This window comes from Lepidochelys kempii, chromosome 1 (assembly GCF_965140265.1).
Source record: "Lepidochelys kempii isolate rLepKem1 chromosome 1, rLepKem1.hap2, whole genome shotgun sequence".
Lineage (NCBI taxonomy): Eukaryota > Metazoa > Chordata > Testudines > Cheloniidae > Lepidochelys > Lepidochelys kempii.
The window spans coordinates 197,893,092-197,911,282 of record NC_133256.1 but is presented as its reverse complement, the minus strand read 5'-3'; the positions used below and the strand labels follow the sequence as shown (position 1 = coordinate 197,911,282).

General features: G+C 42.0%; 1 protein-coding gene across 3 annotated transcripts; it reads right to left on the bottom strand.

Moving 5' to 3' along the window:
* Positions 1–56: 56 nt before the first annotated feature.
* Positions 57–16,219, bottom strand: TIPRL (TOR signaling pathway regulator). 3 transcript variants are annotated; one of them, XM_073307963.1, is made up of 8 exons: positions 15,979–16,033; positions 15,113–15,271; positions 13,239–13,418; positions 11,771–11,870; positions 8,851–8,982; positions 7,046–7,141; positions 5,173–5,235; positions 57–3,213 (listed from the first exon to the last, which is right to left on the bottom strand). In XM_073307963.1, exons 3-8 carry the CDS (start codon positions 13,397–13,399, stop codon positions 3,064–3,066), a joined length of 702 nt encoding a protein of 233 aa, XP_073164064.1. In that variant the 5' UTR covers positions 13,400–13,418; positions 15,113–15,271; positions 15,979–16,033; the 3' UTR covers positions 57–3,063. The 3 variants fall into 3 exon arrangements, with proteins under 3 accessions (XP_073164064.1, XP_073164045.1, XP_073164054.1); XM_073307944.1 differs by lacking the exon at positions 15,113–15,271 and having other exon boundaries at positions 15,979–16,219; XM_073307953.1 differs by lacking the exons at positions 15,113–15,271; positions 15,979–16,033 and adding an exon at positions 15,389–15,852.
* Positions 16,220–18,191: the final 1,972 nt, after the last annotated feature.

Below are 18,191 nucleotides of genomic sequence, written 5' to 3'. Positions count from 1 at the left end.
ATACCGTCATTCTTTTTATGTTTATTTTTCTAATAAAACTCAGACTTAGACAGAACTATAAAATGTTGCATACATTTTATTTAGTGATAGACAACTACAAATATAGACCATCACATATTAAACTGACCACAAAACTGCCAGAGAAGCATTTCCCCCATCCCTCAGAGGCATACAACCTGTGCACATCACATAAGACTGGCACTGGCTTCTTTCCTCTGGGAAGCTTGTATCTGAGCAGCATCCAATACACCAATTTCTCAGCCTCTTGTGTATTTACACAACATAACACATTTAGAGTGACAAGAGAAAACACCCCATACTGCATTTTATTTTGTAGGGAAGTATAACTTTCTAATAGGATCCTGTGATTTCTCCAAGGTACACATTCCATTTAAATGCATGGTAGCCAAAAAAGATGGATATCAGATGTGAACATATTCAGAGATAAGTGCAAACTCCACAGCTGTTTTAAACAGATCACAAAACACTAGAAGCAGTAATGGAAGGGCTCACACACACAATATATGCTAAACATGCAATACACCCCTTCTCAATACTAGAGATGAAATAGGTGGATTTTTCTCCTCCATCCTGCCTCAGTGTGATGGAGCTGAACATTATCACTGACCAAACCTGAACCATAGTATTTTTAGCCAGCACACAGGTATGTTTCCTTATGTTATCAGCATCCCAACTCTCCTCTCCATCACTACCAACCACGACTCCAAAATGTCTGATTTTTTTAAGCCTCTTAGGAGGCATCTAAAATGGTATATGCTTTAAATAAAGGATGCAGTAAGACTTACTTCCCCGCACAACAGCCCCCTCTTTGCTCAATGTTGTTCCTATCCTTTGCCTTCTTTTCCCCCTCACTGAATGAGACCTAAATGTATTTCCCCCAAATTTATTTACTATGCCTGCTTCCATGTCAAATTCCTTCCCTGCCAGATTCACCCTGTTTATCTAGATATAGGGGGCTTAACTAGGAACCAAGTGCGGGGAGAAGTAGTTTGGAGGTAGCTGCGGCCTGGTGCTGGAGAAAGAATAAATTGGGGATTTTTGCATATGAGGATTTACCTGCCTCTCAGTGGCCACATATGCAGTCATCCCACACTCTAAATGTCCCTGGGTAACATCTACCTGGAAATTAGCTAGCTCTTTGAGTAGTAAGTTATATTTTAAACTCAGTCCTCTTCTCTAGTTGAATCAAACTGAGAGTAAATCATTTAATGTGTTTGTTTTGCATGCTAGTCTTTTCCAAATGTAAGGCTGCAGGTGTATTCAGGAATACTTTGCATGGATATACTTTACAAATTAATCCTCACAAATCCAGTAAGGTAGGAATGTATTACCCCCATTTTATAGATGGGAAACAGAGGCACAGAACGGTTAAGTGACGTACCCATAGTTATACAGTGAATCTGTGGCAGAGCCAGGCCTACTGCTTAGGAGTTCCTGCCTTGCAGTCCCATGCTCACTCCACTCGACCATACTGCCTCACTGCACTAGTGAAGCCAATCTTCAGAAAGACACCTGCCATCACTATCATGGCAGTAGCTTTCTCTAAAATTCAGTGTCATCTTAAACCAAAACAGCTTTCATTCTTTTAAGTCGCAATGGTTTTCTTAATTTTTTGTAAAACATCTAAATATCTTATCACTATGGGTAAACTCTAAATTGCATATTTTGATGCAGAGAAGAATTAGAATATATACATTTCTTAACAAGATTAAAACTTTTCTTCCCTCATCTAGATTATTGCCACCATTGTGGAATATTGAATCAGTTTAACACTTAAAATTTACTTTTTGTCATCACCTGCATTTAATTCTTGCGTGTCATTCAATATGGGCATGAAACCAGATTGGTCAGTTTAGATTCTTGGTTCTCATGCTATATCACATCGATGTGTTCAGGTTTTACGACTACATAGGGTAAATGTTTAAATCCACAAAAGTATAAATTGTGTTGGAACAGAATCATGAATATACATACACAAATACACTTTTAATCATATTAGGATTTGTAGTATGTAAGAAATAAAACCTAAATTTCACACCTAAAATATTGTCCCTTTAAAGCTTGGGAAACTCTAGTCTCAAAAAACGAACACCTCAACCCTTTAGGAATTGAAATACCTGGGACTCAGCAGTTTGATTGTCAGGCCACGACCAACTAAATGGGGGGCTGGCCGGGAAGTCGATGCAGTACAATGCATTTTAATGACTAGAATACTTCATTAGCAGCACACCTAATACAAGTAAGTCAGATTAGTATTGTCAGACAGTCCAGCCACACTAGATATCAGGTGAATTGGTACTTGATAAACTTACCATTGTGTGGGCCTCTGTTAACTTCAAGCCATTTCCCTGCTCTGTGTTAACGGCTCCCGAACAAGGTGATATCTTAATAATGTGTCGGAAATTGTAATGCTTTGCATATTGCTAGCTTTTTAAAAGCTATTCACGAGGGAAGAATAAATATCCTCCAATAAAACGTCTGGGATTAAAATTCAGAGAAATTACCCAACTTGTATATTATCTTACACCAAGGGGAGCCAAGCAAAATTTCTAATGTACAACAGAAGGTCAATCATCATATACATCATAGGGAACAAAACCTTTTATTGTAGACAAATTCTACATACAATTAATAAAAGCTGCTCAGGTTTGTGAATTACACTAGCTTCTCGGTACCAAGAGCCAAAATTCTTGATCCAGGGTGCTAGTGGTTGCGGGTGTAGGCAATATAGCTGCCAAATGCTCAAAACAGAACAAAAACTGCTATTCATGGGAGGAGTTTATTCTCCAAGGCAATTCTCACCTAATGGCAGTCTACCATTAATTCCAGACAGGGGTTTGAAATAATAATTAAAAAAAAAGGACAATATACACATTAGTGAAACCTGTCTGAAATGAGCTTTTTGCCCCCTTAAGGCTACAGAAAAATTAGCCAAACAAATGATCTTTAGCCCATAAATAGTGAAACTACGCCAGTAGTAATGGTCAAGTGATCATATGATCTCCAGAAGAGGGCCCATTTCAAGTCCACAAAAAGTCACATTTATTTACATTCCATGCATGTGCTTTCTGATGAGGCTGTAGGCTCAGGATCCAACTTCTCTGGGAATTCTAGCTTCTCACAAACAGTCTCCTTTACAGGTAAATACTGAGAGATCTCATTAGGCTCCGTGAACAGGGAGGGTGGAACATGCTAAGGAGCAAATATTTTAGTTAGAAATAAATCAACAGACAAACGAATATTTTCAAAGCAAAGTTTAAAGGGACCCAACTTAAACTCCCACCTGTATGAAATATTCACTGACTACAGTTAAAACACGCAATATCAGCCAGCTATATTCATTCAATGTACTTTATACATTTAACTGAATGTTGTGTACACTCTGTTTTCCTGCTCTGTGAGAGTCTTTTAGAACAAAAACATTTAATAGAAAAATATAACTGTAAGACCACAAAAACTGGCAGGGACACTCAAGGGCAAGTGTGGGGTACTCAAAACTACATTTCACTTTTTTTTTTTTAACTGATTGTATTTTTAAATTGAATTTCTGCTCCAAAAAGTGGCTGAAAATGGTATTGTGGAGTCCCATGTTTAATGTCTCCCAATGACTCCAACATCTTCAATGGAGTAGCTCAGGTGTAACTGACTAGCACATCAACTATTCTGTTAATAATGTCAGTGCACTTCCTCTTCGTTCTGAAGAGCCCAATACAGTTACCAGTAAAAGTTTTAGACACTGAAGTCAGCAGACAGAATTCTGAATACACACAGGGAACCAACCTGTTCAGTAAATGGAACCACCAAAAAACCTGCATTTTCAGAGCAAAAATGCTCTAATTCTAAGTGTTTAGAAATATTTCATTCAAGCATCTTAAATTAAAACCAGATAATTCAATGAAAGAGGCATTTCACAAACTCTCTTCTCTATAGGTGCTTCCAGAGACTACACTGCCACATTACTTACAAGAAGTCTGAAGGGGAGTTATTCTGAGAACACTAACTTCAAGCCTTATATTACTCAAAAGTTGCTGGAATGCAGCCCATACTGCAGCCTGTTCAGGCTTTTATCAAAGCACAGTGCTGTTGGATTTTGAAACTGGCTCTTAATGTAATGTGCTGGATTTCATACTACTCTGAATGATTTTTAGATCCGATGTTCCCAATTTACAAGTCCAAAGCTGACTTTTATCTAACAGGTAGCTCTGCAAACTCAACTAGGAAAATCCATTTGTGCTCTGTCCCTTTATCATGACCAGCAATAAAGATTCTGTAGCTTAGATGATCATTTTGAAGTATGTGGCAGAACAGCATCCAGTTCACTCTGCTAGCTATGTGGACTCTACAACACAAACTTAGATTCTGTCATTAAACAGATTTAATTCAGATATGCAGGGATCATATACTGTATGCTGAATAAGAAAGGGTCATTCTTATAGCATAATCCCTTACTTCTAAGGATCTCCAATGTTTTACAAACAAAGCCCCAGAAATCCCCCCCAAAATTAGTGCAGCATTAGCCTCATTTTACAGATGGGGAAAATGAGGCAGAGAAACATTAAGTGATTTGTCCTAGGTCACACAATGAGTCAATGGTGGAGTCAAGAAAAGAACTCAGTAGTCCCAACTCTTAGTTCCTAGCTCTAACAACTAGATCTTGCAGTTCTCTCTAAGCGCTTATACTATTGTACAAATGCACTTTAGTAGCATAAGACCACAGGCCTTTCAGTTTTAAAGGCCAATTATAGCATTCGCATCAGCCAGTCTGCATCAGTCTGTGTTAGTAAATAGACCTCAAATATTGCTAGCAGTGTAGGCAACCACTAGTCTGCGGAATTAATTGCCACAGGAGATCATGGGGTCTTAAACTGTGGATGAATAATTCTATTATTTATAATAATGCTAATATTTATAACTATTCAAACAAAGATGAATAGTAATCTAGTACCATGTGTCACTTTACGGGCAGATTATCTACAAGGGCCAAGAATCAATCTTCCTCCAAATAGCACTGCAAAATGGTCAGGAGGTGTTTTGTCTCTCTTGAGGTACAAGGCTAAAACAAGCAGAGCTCTGACCTGATATGGCACTTTCTACACCAGTCATAAGACACTGAAGCTAGTATACGTGGAAAACATGTTTAAAATGCATTACCGTTAAGCTTGAAATTTTGCTTTCTTTAGATGTGTATTCCCGTAACATGTAGGGCTTGTCAGCCTAATAAGAGAAAACAGTCAAAACAGTTACAAAAATATATTCTCTAGTATTCTGTGAACTGAACATTGTAAATAAACTGAATTTGAATACATCTGGATTTTGTTGGCTAAAGATTTTTCAGTGTAGAGACTAGAATTTAAGTTTACTGTGGGAAAAAAAAATGAAGTTTAGCAATTTCAATCTAGCTCCCAGCAGTCATTTTTCTGCAAAACAAGAACTATAATTTAATATATTTGTTAATCTTTGCTCAGGTGAAGCCCAATTATTGGCATCATCAATGGCATTGAAGGGAGGAACAAACAATACATCCCAGAAGTGCCCTGATCTCATTTCATGGGATGCTTGGGCTCAAGTGCAATCTTAGGAGTTTCTTGCACCTTGGTCTGGCAACAGCATCACAAAAATTCCCCCGAGAAGAGTGCAGTCTGTGGCGCTCTCCAGAAGTCAGCCATAGAGCAACAAGGCAACAACAAAGAGGTATCCATCCTACCAGGATATTTTTCAATAACAGAGACAGGGAAGAAGCAGCAGAATATGGCAGCCCACCTTTAAATACTGAGGAAGGTGTCAAATTTAGATGCCACAGGCACCTCACCATCACAAGTTCTCTTCTCCTCCAAATGCATGGTTACAGGCCTGGGGAGCTGTATGACTTGAGAAGCAGAAAATTCAGACTCCAAGGGAGTTTCTCAATTTGTACCTACAGTACAGTGGATTTTGACTTCCACAGAAGGCTGTCTTTTATTCCAGAATGATCTACCTGTCATGGAGCCAGACACTATGTGCATGTGACTCAAATGGCTGCATAAAATAATGCTGAATTATGTCCTGTACTGAGCAATACACATATAGCCAGTACCCTCTGCAGCAACAGCGAGACGGTCCCGGTAGTCATATAGCTTTCTACCTGGTTTAACAGAGTAGTAAAGGAAGGAGACCTCTAAAGTACATACTATCCAAGCATCTCTAAGTGCTTTACAGACAGCTTCATAATAAATAAAGCTTAATAAAGCTTCAATATCACCTATTTGGTAAGTTATCCACATTTTAAAGATGGGAAACTAAAGCAGAGGAAATTATGTAATTATGTAAAATACATAAACGAATGAGATGTGTAAATGCTGCTGGGAGCCACAACAAGCCAACAGGAGATGTCTGGAGGTTGGGAGCAATTAGCATAGAGAACAAGATCATAGTGTTCACTTTGTATGTTCCACTTCTTTCCCTTACCCTTTGTCTCTCTTGTCTGTTTAAACTATAAGCTCTTCAGGTCAAGGACTGTCTACTACTCTGTGTTGGTACAGTGCCTAGCACAATGGGGCTCCATTCTTAGTGGGTCCTTGGGCATTACCGTAATAAATATGCATAAAATAATAAATTCAAAGTTCAGTCCAGTTAGCCTCTACTCTCCCTAACCCAACATCAGCATTGCTGTGACTTCTGCAATTCCTCTGACAGAAAGTAACACTAGAGAGTCAAGGTAGGTGAGGTGATATCTTTCATTGTACCAACTTCTGTTGGGGAGAGTGACAAGCTTTTAAACTCACACAGAGCTCTTCTGCAGGTCTGGGAAACTTACTCATTTTAGCTGTGACACTGAATTAGTTTCCCAGTTCTGTAAGCTCAAAAGCTTGTCTCTCTCACCAATACAAGTTGGTTCAATAAAAGATATTACCTCACCCACTTCGTCTCTCTAATATCCTGGGACGGACACGGCTACACCACCACTGCATACAATGACAGTACCACTGTATGGGCCATATTCTGCCAAGTGGAACATGAAACAGACATCAAGGATATAAGTGTTTACCTCATGGTAAAGTCTTGTATCATTCATCCTGATAAGTACACCATCAACGCGCAAGAAAAACCTCAACAACACAAAGAAGCTGGAAGGCATTACTCTCTGCAAAAAAACAAGATGTTTCATTTGACACATTATGACATTTTACTGTAAAATATGCAGCCATTTAGCCAGATGTTCAGAACCACTAGTGCTAGTAGCGCTTGGACTGTTCCAAGCCACAGTCTTGTGAAGAATATAAGCTCCACTGGACTGAATGGGAGGCAGTGAGCTTTAAATGGTGCAGTCAAGGTCTGTGCCTAATGATCTGTTATAGCTGCCTCAAAAGATTGAGAAAATATCAATGTACATAATTAACATGATTCAACAAATTATTACATAACATTTATAATGATCCTGCCCTGCCTATTGCCGTGACAGGGGAAAAGATTGTTCCTTGTAACCTCTGATACCAATATCCTTTTCTTCTACAAGATTATGCTTTTAGGAAGAAAAACAAAAAACTTACATTTTACATATATTTGCCAGTTGGGGCATTAAATGTCTCCCAAACAGACATAACTCCTCAATATTATGATCCAGGCCATCACATAAGACAGGCCTCACCCCCCAACGGTAATTCGACACTGTAGTTGTGAACCAGCAGGAGTAAAGACACGCACTAGCTTGGTTTACATCAGCATGCTAAAAATAGCAGTGTGGCCACAGTGGCATGGACAGCAGTTTGAGCTAGCCACACAGGTACAGTCACACCCAGTCCTCTGGGTATGTACTCTAGTGGCTAGCCCAAGCCACCGCCCATGCTGCCATGGCCATACTGTTATTTTTAGTGTGCAAGTGTGTGTCTCTCTACCCAGGCTGGGAAGCACACCTCTCGAACCCAAGCAGTGGGGATAGATCCCATCCTATTCATTTAAGGATTTTGTAACAAAAGAATGAACACTAGGACGTTGATGGTAATTGATACACACTTCTACAGCATTCACAAAGTGCTTTACAAATTTCAGCAAATTAATCCTCAACTCCCCTTGTGAAGCAGGTGAGAAACGGCAGAAGCAAGCTGTTATTATAGAGGGACAGAGTCAAGGTAAATCCCCTTTAGAAATGTTCCTTACCTGAGACACTAAAACCACCTTGATTATTTACACTGAAGGAATTTTTAAATTTTAGTTTATTGTACTGTTCCCACTTTGAATCCAAACAGCTTGTGAAAGTTTGGGGACCTGTGGGTTGTTCCCATTGGGAGAAAACACTCATGATGGAGTCTGGTATTTTTGTTTATTTACAAAGAATGTACAAAGTCCTCTTTCTTCAAATGCAGGAGGAACAAAACAAAAAACCCAGAAAAACTAAAAAGGAGATTGCTTCTTTGCTCACAAAACCAAACTTTCAGCCAGTACGCTGACCCAAAACCTCTCCTCTCAGCATGTTGCAGGCTGTGTCTGCTTAGCATTCTCTCTCTGCTTCAGCTTCTGTGCACGTCTCTCGCCCTCTCCCCACACCCACAGAACACTTCTCCCTTACTCAAAAACAGTACTCAGTTAAAAAAAAAATTAAAAAAAAACCCAAAAACCCTCCACCAAAGTCTTTCGAACTCCTGAGTGACCTTGAGTGTGCCTTTGTCTTGGAGGCCACAATTGTCTTACATTTAACCTGAAAGAAGGCCTGCTGTTCAACTCATCAATTTAATGGGTCTTAACTAAACCTATAACAGTACATTAGGTCTGCTTTTTACTTTCCTTAACTGCAACTCAAGAGAAGATTTTTTGGGGGAGTGGGGGAATATGTATTTAGGAAGTGATTAAACTCACTATTTTTACACTCAGGCTTGAAACACCATGATCATGAAGCTCATCTTCGAACAGCAGAACTTCTTCAAAAAACATAATCTGTTCCCGGGCTTTCAATTTCTCTGTATCAATGTGATCAGTTGTAGGTACAACCTAGGAAAATTAAGTTCAAGAATAGTTAGCATAATTTGGCAGCGATGTTGTAGCAGTGTCAGTCCCAGTATATTAGCGAGACAAGGTGGGTGAGGTAGTTACTTTTACTGGACCAAATAATTCTACTGGCCCAATTTCTCTTGATGAGAGAGAAGCTTTCAAACTTACACAGAGTCTTCTTCTCACCAACAGAAGTTGGTCTAATAAAAGATATTATCTCACCCACCTTGTCTCTCTAGCATAATTTGGCATAAGATATCTGCAGACTATGTCTTCTGCTGAAAACCCTGTACTCTGCAACTCCCTGGTTTAATACATCTTTAATTCTGTGGTGCTCAGTCAAAAGTCTCTGAGCTTCTTATAGAAAAAAATTGCTAAAAGCTAAAAATTCCAAGAGTAAAGTTTGGGATTTCCCATGAGCTGTCATTTTGCAGATTGGGGCAGGCTAAGCACGGGTTTTGCTAAATTTCACTTGAAAAAAAAGTATCTGCAAACAGTTTTGACTGAATTCTGGATTTCAAACAGTTGGGGAAGTACTGAGAGTATTGTGATGCTGGCCGCCCAGGAGCCAGCTCTTGCCAAGACTGCAGGCATTAGCTAAGAACTGACAAACTCATAGCTGGAGACCAGACCAGCTCATTTATGTGTCAGTGTTGCCCAAAATAGGTATTAAGTCTTATAAGAATGTATTTAGGGTTCAGAGTCTGTAGATTGTTTGCAAGTTTTTGCATGAATTTATTTTATTTGTAATGTCTGCATTCCATGCTATCAGGAAATATGTACGTTTTGCTTTATAACTTTGAAAATGTTTGCTCTAATCTTGTGAACTCAAATGATAAGAGTGCTCCCACCAGCCTGTTCAGAAGAACTATCAAAATCAGATGGGCTATCAGGGAACATCACAATACAAAGGATTAGTGAATGGCTGTATCACATCTTGGAAATGCCATGTGCAAGGAAGCTCATTCAGTGGACTTGCAGGCCAAACTAAGGAAATAAAACAAAGGCCAGGAGTACATTGCAGACCTATATTGGTATAACTTTAGCAATCCAAACCCCTGAGCAATGCAGTAATACAGTCCCAATCCCCCATGTAGACAGCACTATGTCGGCGGGAGAGCTTCTCCCACTGACACAGCTACTATCTCTCAGGAAGTAACTGCCAATGGGCAAAGCTCTCCTGTCGATGCAGTAGCATCTTCACTAAGGCGCTGCAGCTGCGCCACTATAGCACTATACACGAAGACAAGCCCAAAAACACATGAACATTTCCATCTCTTTACTGTTTGAACTCTCACAGGGTCAGAGACACTAAACGGAAGCCAGAGATCCCCACGGGTTACCTCTGGATCTGCCCTGAAAGACATTTTGAATTGACAGATCACAACTCTGTCACTCTTGGCATTTTTATTGCAACTTATTTGTGCGTATGTTTGCTTGCTTTAACCTGTAACTAACTCATTTATTTTAAAACCTTTAGATAGTTTTTACAGGATTGGCTACTTGCATTGTCTTTGGTGTAAGATCTAGGGTACCAACTGATTTGGGGTAAATGACTGGCCTCTTGGGACTGGAAGCAATCTGAATATTTTGTGATTTTTGGTGTAAATGACCATTTATCACTAAGTCCAGCTTGCCTGGATGGCAAGATAGACTGAAAAGTCTAAGGTTACTGTCTATGTTTCCATTGTAAGACTGGTGTAGTGATCCAGGAGTTCATATTTGTCACTGGCTTGGTGAAATCTATTTATAGACCATACCACCATTTCGGGATATGTGTCCTGTTTTTGTCAGTCTGCCCTGAGGTTGGCACTCACAATCGTGAGCCAGACCAGACAGTGTGACATGTATTAATAGATATTTCTGAATAGTATTTTGGTTATAAATACTGTAAGCTTCTATATTTTATATGGAACACCAAGAATTTTTATAGACAGACAATAAAAAAATGCTTCTTCCCCTTACCCAAGTTTTCTGTGCAGTTATCTTTCTCACTTCCCAGGTCCTCTCATTCTGTACACACACGCAAAGCTACCACTTTTATCCTCTCTGAAAAGGTACCAGGCCAAGGGCCATTTGGCCAACATGAGAAGTTTTATATTTATATAGCACAATTCATTCCAAAGGGACCCAAGAGTTTAGGGTTTTTTAAATAACTATAGTAAGGCTAGGGGATTAACTAGAATCATCTGCCTAGTAGAGGTAGGGGATTGAGGGGTTTGGGTTTTTTTGCTTGTTAATATCAAGCAGATGCACTGGATATTTCAGAGCTACTTTAAAACAGTTACTTACGATCGGGGAGAGGTTGTCACAAATGAGGTATGAACACAGTTATTACTGTATGTAAACACAGCACCACTGATTAACAGCCAAATCTGGGGTACAACGTCACAGCCAGCTGGCACACTGCATGCTTAGAGTACTACAGAATTACAGGAGAACTTCAGTCCTCACATATCTGGGGAGTTCAGGACTTCAGTTGTAACCCAATAAACATTAAGAACCCCCCCACACACACACACAAGCATATATTCCAAATACAAGGGACTTTGGGGGCATTTTTATATATAATTCAGATTTAAAAAAACCCAAACACTAAATTATTCAAAGTGAACTGTGATTTGCTTAAAAAAAAAAAAAATACTGAAGACTCCATAAACCCCAATTATACTTTGAAGGCAGATCTCTTCAAAACTATGCAACCTTATTTTAGAAGGCATGCTTTGTTTTTCAATAAGTCAAAACACAATGCGATGCAATGAGCACTTAACGAGGAGAAAAGACTCACTTTTAACTTTACAGTTTCTCCTAATAATGTTCCTTTGTAGTCTGTCGTATAGGTCCAATCATATGGTTTAACTACTTCTTTTGTGTGTTCAGCCTCAGTCCTCAATAAAGGAAGAGAAAACACACTTTGTAATAATCATTTAACATTACAATACCACATACAAGAGACACATACCCTGGTCCCAACACTGATGTCCTTAAACAGTCAAAACTTCCTGGAAATAGCGATTTTGCCTGTGCAAAGACACTAGTGTCAGGCCACATCTATACACTACTGTTTCTTATTGACAATATCCATATTTATCCAGGTTTCAGAACAACAGCCGTGTTAGTCTGTATTCGCAAAAAGAAAAGGAGTACTTGTGGCACCTTAGAGACTAACCAATTTATTTGAGCATGAGCTTTCGTGAGCTACAGCTCACTTCATTGGATGCATACCGTGGAAACTGCAGCAGACTTTATATACACACAGAGATCATGAAACAATACCTCCTCCCACCCCACTGTCCTGCTGGTAATAGCTTATCTAAAGTGATCATCAAGTTGGGCCATTTCCAGCACAAATCCAGGTTCTCTCACCCTCAACGCCCCCCACACACAAACTCACTCTCCTGCTATGGCCCAACTTGATGATCACTTTAGATAAGCTATTACCAGCAGGACAGTGGGGTGGGAGGAGGTATTGTTTCATGATCTCTGTGTGTATATAAAGTCTGCTGCAGTTTCCACGGTATGCATCCAATGAAGTGAGCTGTAGCTCACGAAAGCTCATGCTCAAATAAATTGGTTAGTCTCTAAGGTGCCACAAGTACTCCTTTTCATATTTATCCAGCGATTTTGAAGACCATTCTAAGCATCAACTCCCATAGCGTAAGTGCTTCGTTCATATGATTTTAGTCAGAAATCTTTAGTTTAACGTTGTCAAGTATTGTACAATTTAAGTTTGCCTGTTCAACCCAAGGATTCTGCTGGCAGAATGTATCTTAGGCATTTGTACAGTTCTGATTCTTCTGTGCCTCGCTTCATATACTGCGAGCATCACTGCTAACCACCTGATAAATACACAGTAGAATTGTGTATCAAGACTAAATGCACAACAAAAAGGAACCTCCAGTAGCAACATTTTGTACTTGCGTAGCACCTTTCACTTTAAGATGTCAAAGGGCATGATCTTGCAACATTAAAGTCACAACAGGAATTTTTCCAGTGACTTAAATGGATGCAGAATCAAACCCAAGTCCTTGACAAGTGTTAAATAAACCACAATACTCCTGAGAAGCAGGCAAGTACAACTATCCCAGTTTTACAGATGTGGAGACTGAAGCACAGAAAGTTTAAGTGACTTTCAAGACCACTCAATAAGTGGCAGAGCCTTGGCTACCAGTCTCCTGCATTAGCCACCATATCACACTCCATCCCCCATCACATTAGTGCTTACCCTGTTACTGTGGTAATACCGCAGTGCTCACCTGCTCTCTTGCCATTCCTCTGCACAGGCCACTTTAATCATACCTTGATAGTTATTTACACATTTTAAAGCATCTGTTGCATTGAACTCAATTCCAAAGCCATAATCATGCTGAATTCTTAGGATGTTGTCTCCAAACATCATTTCTGGGAGGGAAGGCATGTGCAATTCATCAGCTAATCTGCACGCGGACAAAGAGGTTAAATCAATAGGGTTGCAATCTACATTTGCAGGACTTTGTAACTGTGCCCACAAGCATAGTTTAATTTGAGTGATCATTGTTCCTTCACACTACAAAATATTCCAGTAGTCTCCTCTCTTCCTCAACACTGTCGGAAGTTCTCTTAAACATGGAGAAGTTCACAAGTAGACAGCTGTGGTTGGTCTACACTAGAAAATTAGATCGAACTAATTAGATCATCACCCCTGAGCAACGTATTTAAGCTGATCTAAGCCCCTATGTAGACAATGCTAGATAAACGGAAGAATTCTTCCATCGACATCACTACCACCTCTCAGTTTTGCTACAGTGGCTGGAGAACCCCTCCTGTCACCTTAGTAAGCATCTACACTGAAGCACTCAGCTGTGCCACTGAAGCATTTTAAGTGTAGACATAGCCTTAGTACTACTTACCACACAGTATTACTTTAGAGCAAGATAACGATGCACGGGGAACCTGCATTTTTATTAGTAGTTTTACTGTGGCAACACCTAGGAGGGACAGACATGGACCAGGACCTACTGAGCTAGGCACTGTACAAGTGTAGTATTACTCTTTTGAACTACCAAGACAACAACTCACCAGAGTTGAGATATTTGCTTCAGAAGCACTTAAAGGCTACATGGGCAGTCTGCCCATTTAAAAAACTAGCTTCAGTTGAAGAAACATATGGCAAACAGAATGGCTCAGAGGATCAGTACAGTGAGATGCAACCTTTCATCTTTAGGTTAGCAGTTCTAAACCTACTCTGATTGGTAACTGATGGAAGTATTCATTATCTAGCAGGTGTTCAGTTATCTGTGAGGAGTTAATATCTCAATTAGAGAAAAATAAGCATCTACATTGCAAACAATTGGCACTCTTTTGGGATAGTTTCAGGAGACATGCGAAAGACTGTGTGGGCAATGCAGGCTACAGTTAGATTCTCTCCCCTACAAGTGGCCCATGCAGGTCAGGCTTGAGGAACATTGGTAGGGCTTACTGCAGGAAAGCTGACAAGCTACTACTATCTCTGGAGAATCTGCTCTGCAGACAAAAGGATTAAAAAGATAAGAATCCATCTCTCTTTCTCTTCTGTAATTGTGATCACTGTGCAGAGCTATGAGGTGAAAAATGCACTAAAAGTTATTTTAGTCACTAAAGCAAGCAGCTATAACTTAAGACACATCAGGACCAGATAGAATGAGCAAGGTGCCATTTTTGCAGTCACTTTTCAGACTAGAAGTGCATTGCATTTGTACAGTACACAGCACAATGGGGTCCAGCTTTATGACGAGGGCTCCTAGGTACTATGAAAAATAGTGTCCAAACCTTATGATTTCATCTGCCTGTATTTATTATACACTTTGCTACAAAATGCAATTAAATAGTCTATTCAGGACTTCACATACAAAAAACATTTTTCAACATGAGACAGCCTTATATAAAAGAGCTTTTTAAGAAATAAGTTTATAACAAGCAAATGAATCACACAAAAATAAATGCAACACAAGCTGAAAGTCACAGATTGGCAAGAGACTGAGAAGAGCTGAAGTAAGTCTGACAGATTTAATTTACCATAGGATTTGAGATCCAGAGATATCAAACTGTGAAAGGTGGTTACTGCTAAACAAGCTCAGACTTTACTTTTAGTATCTGAAATATTTATATTTACTTTAATGTCCAAGTTTCAAACAAACTTTAGTCAGGTCTGAAGGAAGCAGTTTCCCCCACTGCTTTATAGAAACAGAAATTGTTGCCACGTGTGAAAGGGCAAGTGGTCCATTTGTAAGAAAACCTGAGTTGATCAGTCCACAACAAGAGTCCTGAATACCTTAGGAAGAGGAAAGCAAAACCATCCCTGCCTCTCAAACCAAAAGATGATCCACAGTATCACACAAAGGACGCAAAAGAAACTCTTGACCCCAGCTGATGGCCCTTTGGGACTTACATTTATTGGGGTTCTTTTTTCATAGTAGTTCTTTCTGCAGTGGCTCTTTAGGAGATTTCCTTAGCAGAAACTCAGCTCTTGCTCAATAACGATATACCTACACTGCATTGTAAACCCAGGTCTGCGGGGCCCATACTTGGAGACTCAGGCTCTGTCTACATCAGCACTTTTGTCAGTCAGTGGTGTGAAGAAAAAAAAAAACACCCCACACCTACGACCAACGTAAGTTTCACAGACAAAAGTGCCAGTGCGGACCGCTCTAGGCGGGAGCGCCTCTCAGGACGACAAACATAGCTACCGCCACTCACTGGGGGTGGTATAATTATGTCAACAGGAGAACTCCCTCCGTGCGGGTGGACAGCGGGGGGGGTCAGGCTGAAACCCCAGCCTGCGCCCAGGTTTACAACGCAGACCCGTCAGAGGCGCCCTCCCGCGCTCGCTGAGCGGGCACAGGCAGCCCCCGCCCACCACCCAGGGAGGGCCCGATCGGTCAAACCCGAGCCGGGTCTGTGACCCACCCACCCACCCATCAGGCCTGGAAACGGCGTCAGCGGCCACGACCCCCCCGGCCCCGCGGGCCCCGCCCCCACCTCTCGGCCTGGGCCGATTTCATGATGTGGGTCCGGGCGGCGTTGAGTCTCCAGGGCCCGAAAGTGAAGTCGCGGCTGGTGCTTTGGAACACGGGGTACATGGCGGGGCCGGCGGGAGGGGACGGGGAGGGGACGCGGCGGGGACAGGGAGAGGAGAAAGAGACGGTTGCCGGTCTCCCCGCAGCACCAGCGCCGCCGGAACCGGAATCCACTCCCCGCCCCCCTGCACTTCCGCTTCCGGGGTCACTCACCTGGGCGCGAGCCAGACAGAAGCCGGCGTCGTGACGCGAGGCTGGCGCCGCGGACGGAGGGAGGGAGATGGGAGCGCGGAACATGAAAAAGAGGCGGGCGCGGTCACGTGACAAAGGCCCAGTGACGCGGGGGCCCAACAGCTCCCAGCGAGCCCTGGCCGCGCGCTGGGCGTCTAGGCTGCGGGGGGAGGGGCCCTAGCCGTGCGGAGCGAGGGGGGTGGTGCCTGGGCCCCGCGGGGCGCCTGCGACCGGCGCTGCGGGCGTATAAGGCTCCCTGGGGCCAACCCTCGGAGCAGAGGGAGGGGGCGGGGCTCGCTCGGCGAGGGAGACGGCCCGGTGTCGTGAAGGGTGCTTGAAACCTGTGGTCCTATTTCAATCTTCCCGCATCAGTCATGTTTTCTAGACCTTAAATTTTCACAAGCTGTCTAAGTGTACTCTCTGTGCCATTATCTAGCTCATGTTTTCTGGACCTTAAAGGCATAAGTGTACACTCTATGCCATTATCTCAATCATTAAGATTTTGAATAGAAACATATCCAGAACTGATCCTTGGAGAACCCCATGCATGATGCCCGTCTTATTTATCGTTATGCCCGTCTAGGGATGTTCTATCTACTACCCGAGATCCATAAACCTGGAAATCCTGGGCTCCCCATCATCTCTGGCATTTGGCACCCTGACAGCAGGATTGTCTGGCTATGTAGACTCCCTCCTCAGGCCCTACGCTACCAGCACTCCCAGCTACCTTCGAGACACCGCTGACTTCCTCAGGAAACTACGATCCATCGGTGAACTTCCTGATAACACCACCCTGGCCACTATGGATGTAGAAGCCCTCTACACCAACATTCCACACAAAGATGGACTACAAGCCGTCAGGAACACTATCCCCGATAATGTCACGGCTGACCTGGTGGCTGAACTTTGTGACTTTGTCCTTACCCATAACTATTTCACATTTGGGGACAATGTATACCTTCAGATCAGCGGCACTGCTATGGGTACGCGCATGGCCCCACAATATGCCAACATTTTTATGGCTGATTTAGAACAACGCTTCCTCAGCTCTCGTCCCCTAAAGCCCCTACTCTACTTGCGCTATATTGATGACATCTTCATCATCTGGACCCATGGAAAAGAAGCCCTGGAGGAATTCCACCATGATTTCAACAATTTCCATCCCACCATCAACCTCAGCCTGGTCCAGTCCACACAAGAGATCCACTTCCTGGACACTACAGTGCTAATATGCGATGGTCACATAAACACCACCCTATACCGGAAACCTACTGACCGCTATTCCTACCTACATACCTCCAGCTTTCACCCTGACCACACCACACGATCCATTGTCTACAGCCAAGCTCTGCGATACAACCGCATTTGCTCCAACCCCTCAGACAGAGACAAACACTTACAAGATCTCTATCAAGCATTCTTACAACTACAATACCCACCTGCGGAAGTGAAGAAACAGATTGATAGAGCCAGAAGAGTTCCCAGAAGTCACCTACTACAGGACAGGCGTAACAAAGAAAATAACAGAACGCCACTAGCCGTCACCTTCAGCCCCCAACTAAAACCCCTCCAACGCATTATCAAGGATCTACAACCTATCCTGAAGGATGACCCAACACTCTCACAAATCTTGGGAGACAGGCCAGTCCTTGCCTACAGACAGCCCCCCAACCTGAAGCGAATACTCACCAGCAACCACATACCACACAACAGAGACACTAACCCAGGAACCTATCCTTGCCACAAAAGCCCGTTGCCAACTGTGCCCACATATCTATTCAGGGGACACCATCACAGGGCCTAATAACATCAGCCACACTATCAGAGGCTCGTTCACCTGCACATTTACCAATGTGATATATGCCATCATGTGCCAGCAATGCCCCTCTGCCATGTACATTGGTCAAACTGGACAGTCTCTACGTAAAAGAATAAATGGACACA

What these genes read in the sequence shown, in the direction of transcription:
- TIPRL (XM_073307944.1), bottom strand. Translation starts at nt 16,079, where the DNA reads ATGTACCCCGTGTTCCAAAGCACCAGCCGCGACTTCACTTTCGGGCCC. An exon ending in CAAGCCTGAGTGTAAAAATA is followed by an intron (nt 7,142 to 8,850) that starts GTGAGTTTAATC and finishes GTTTTTTTGCAG; the next exon opens with AGAGTAATGCCTTCCAGCTT. An exon ending in GCAAAATTTCAAGCTTAACG is followed by an intron (nt 3,214 to 5,172) that starts GTAATGCATTTT and finishes TTTGCTCCTTAG; the next exon opens with CATGTTCCACCCTCCCTGTT.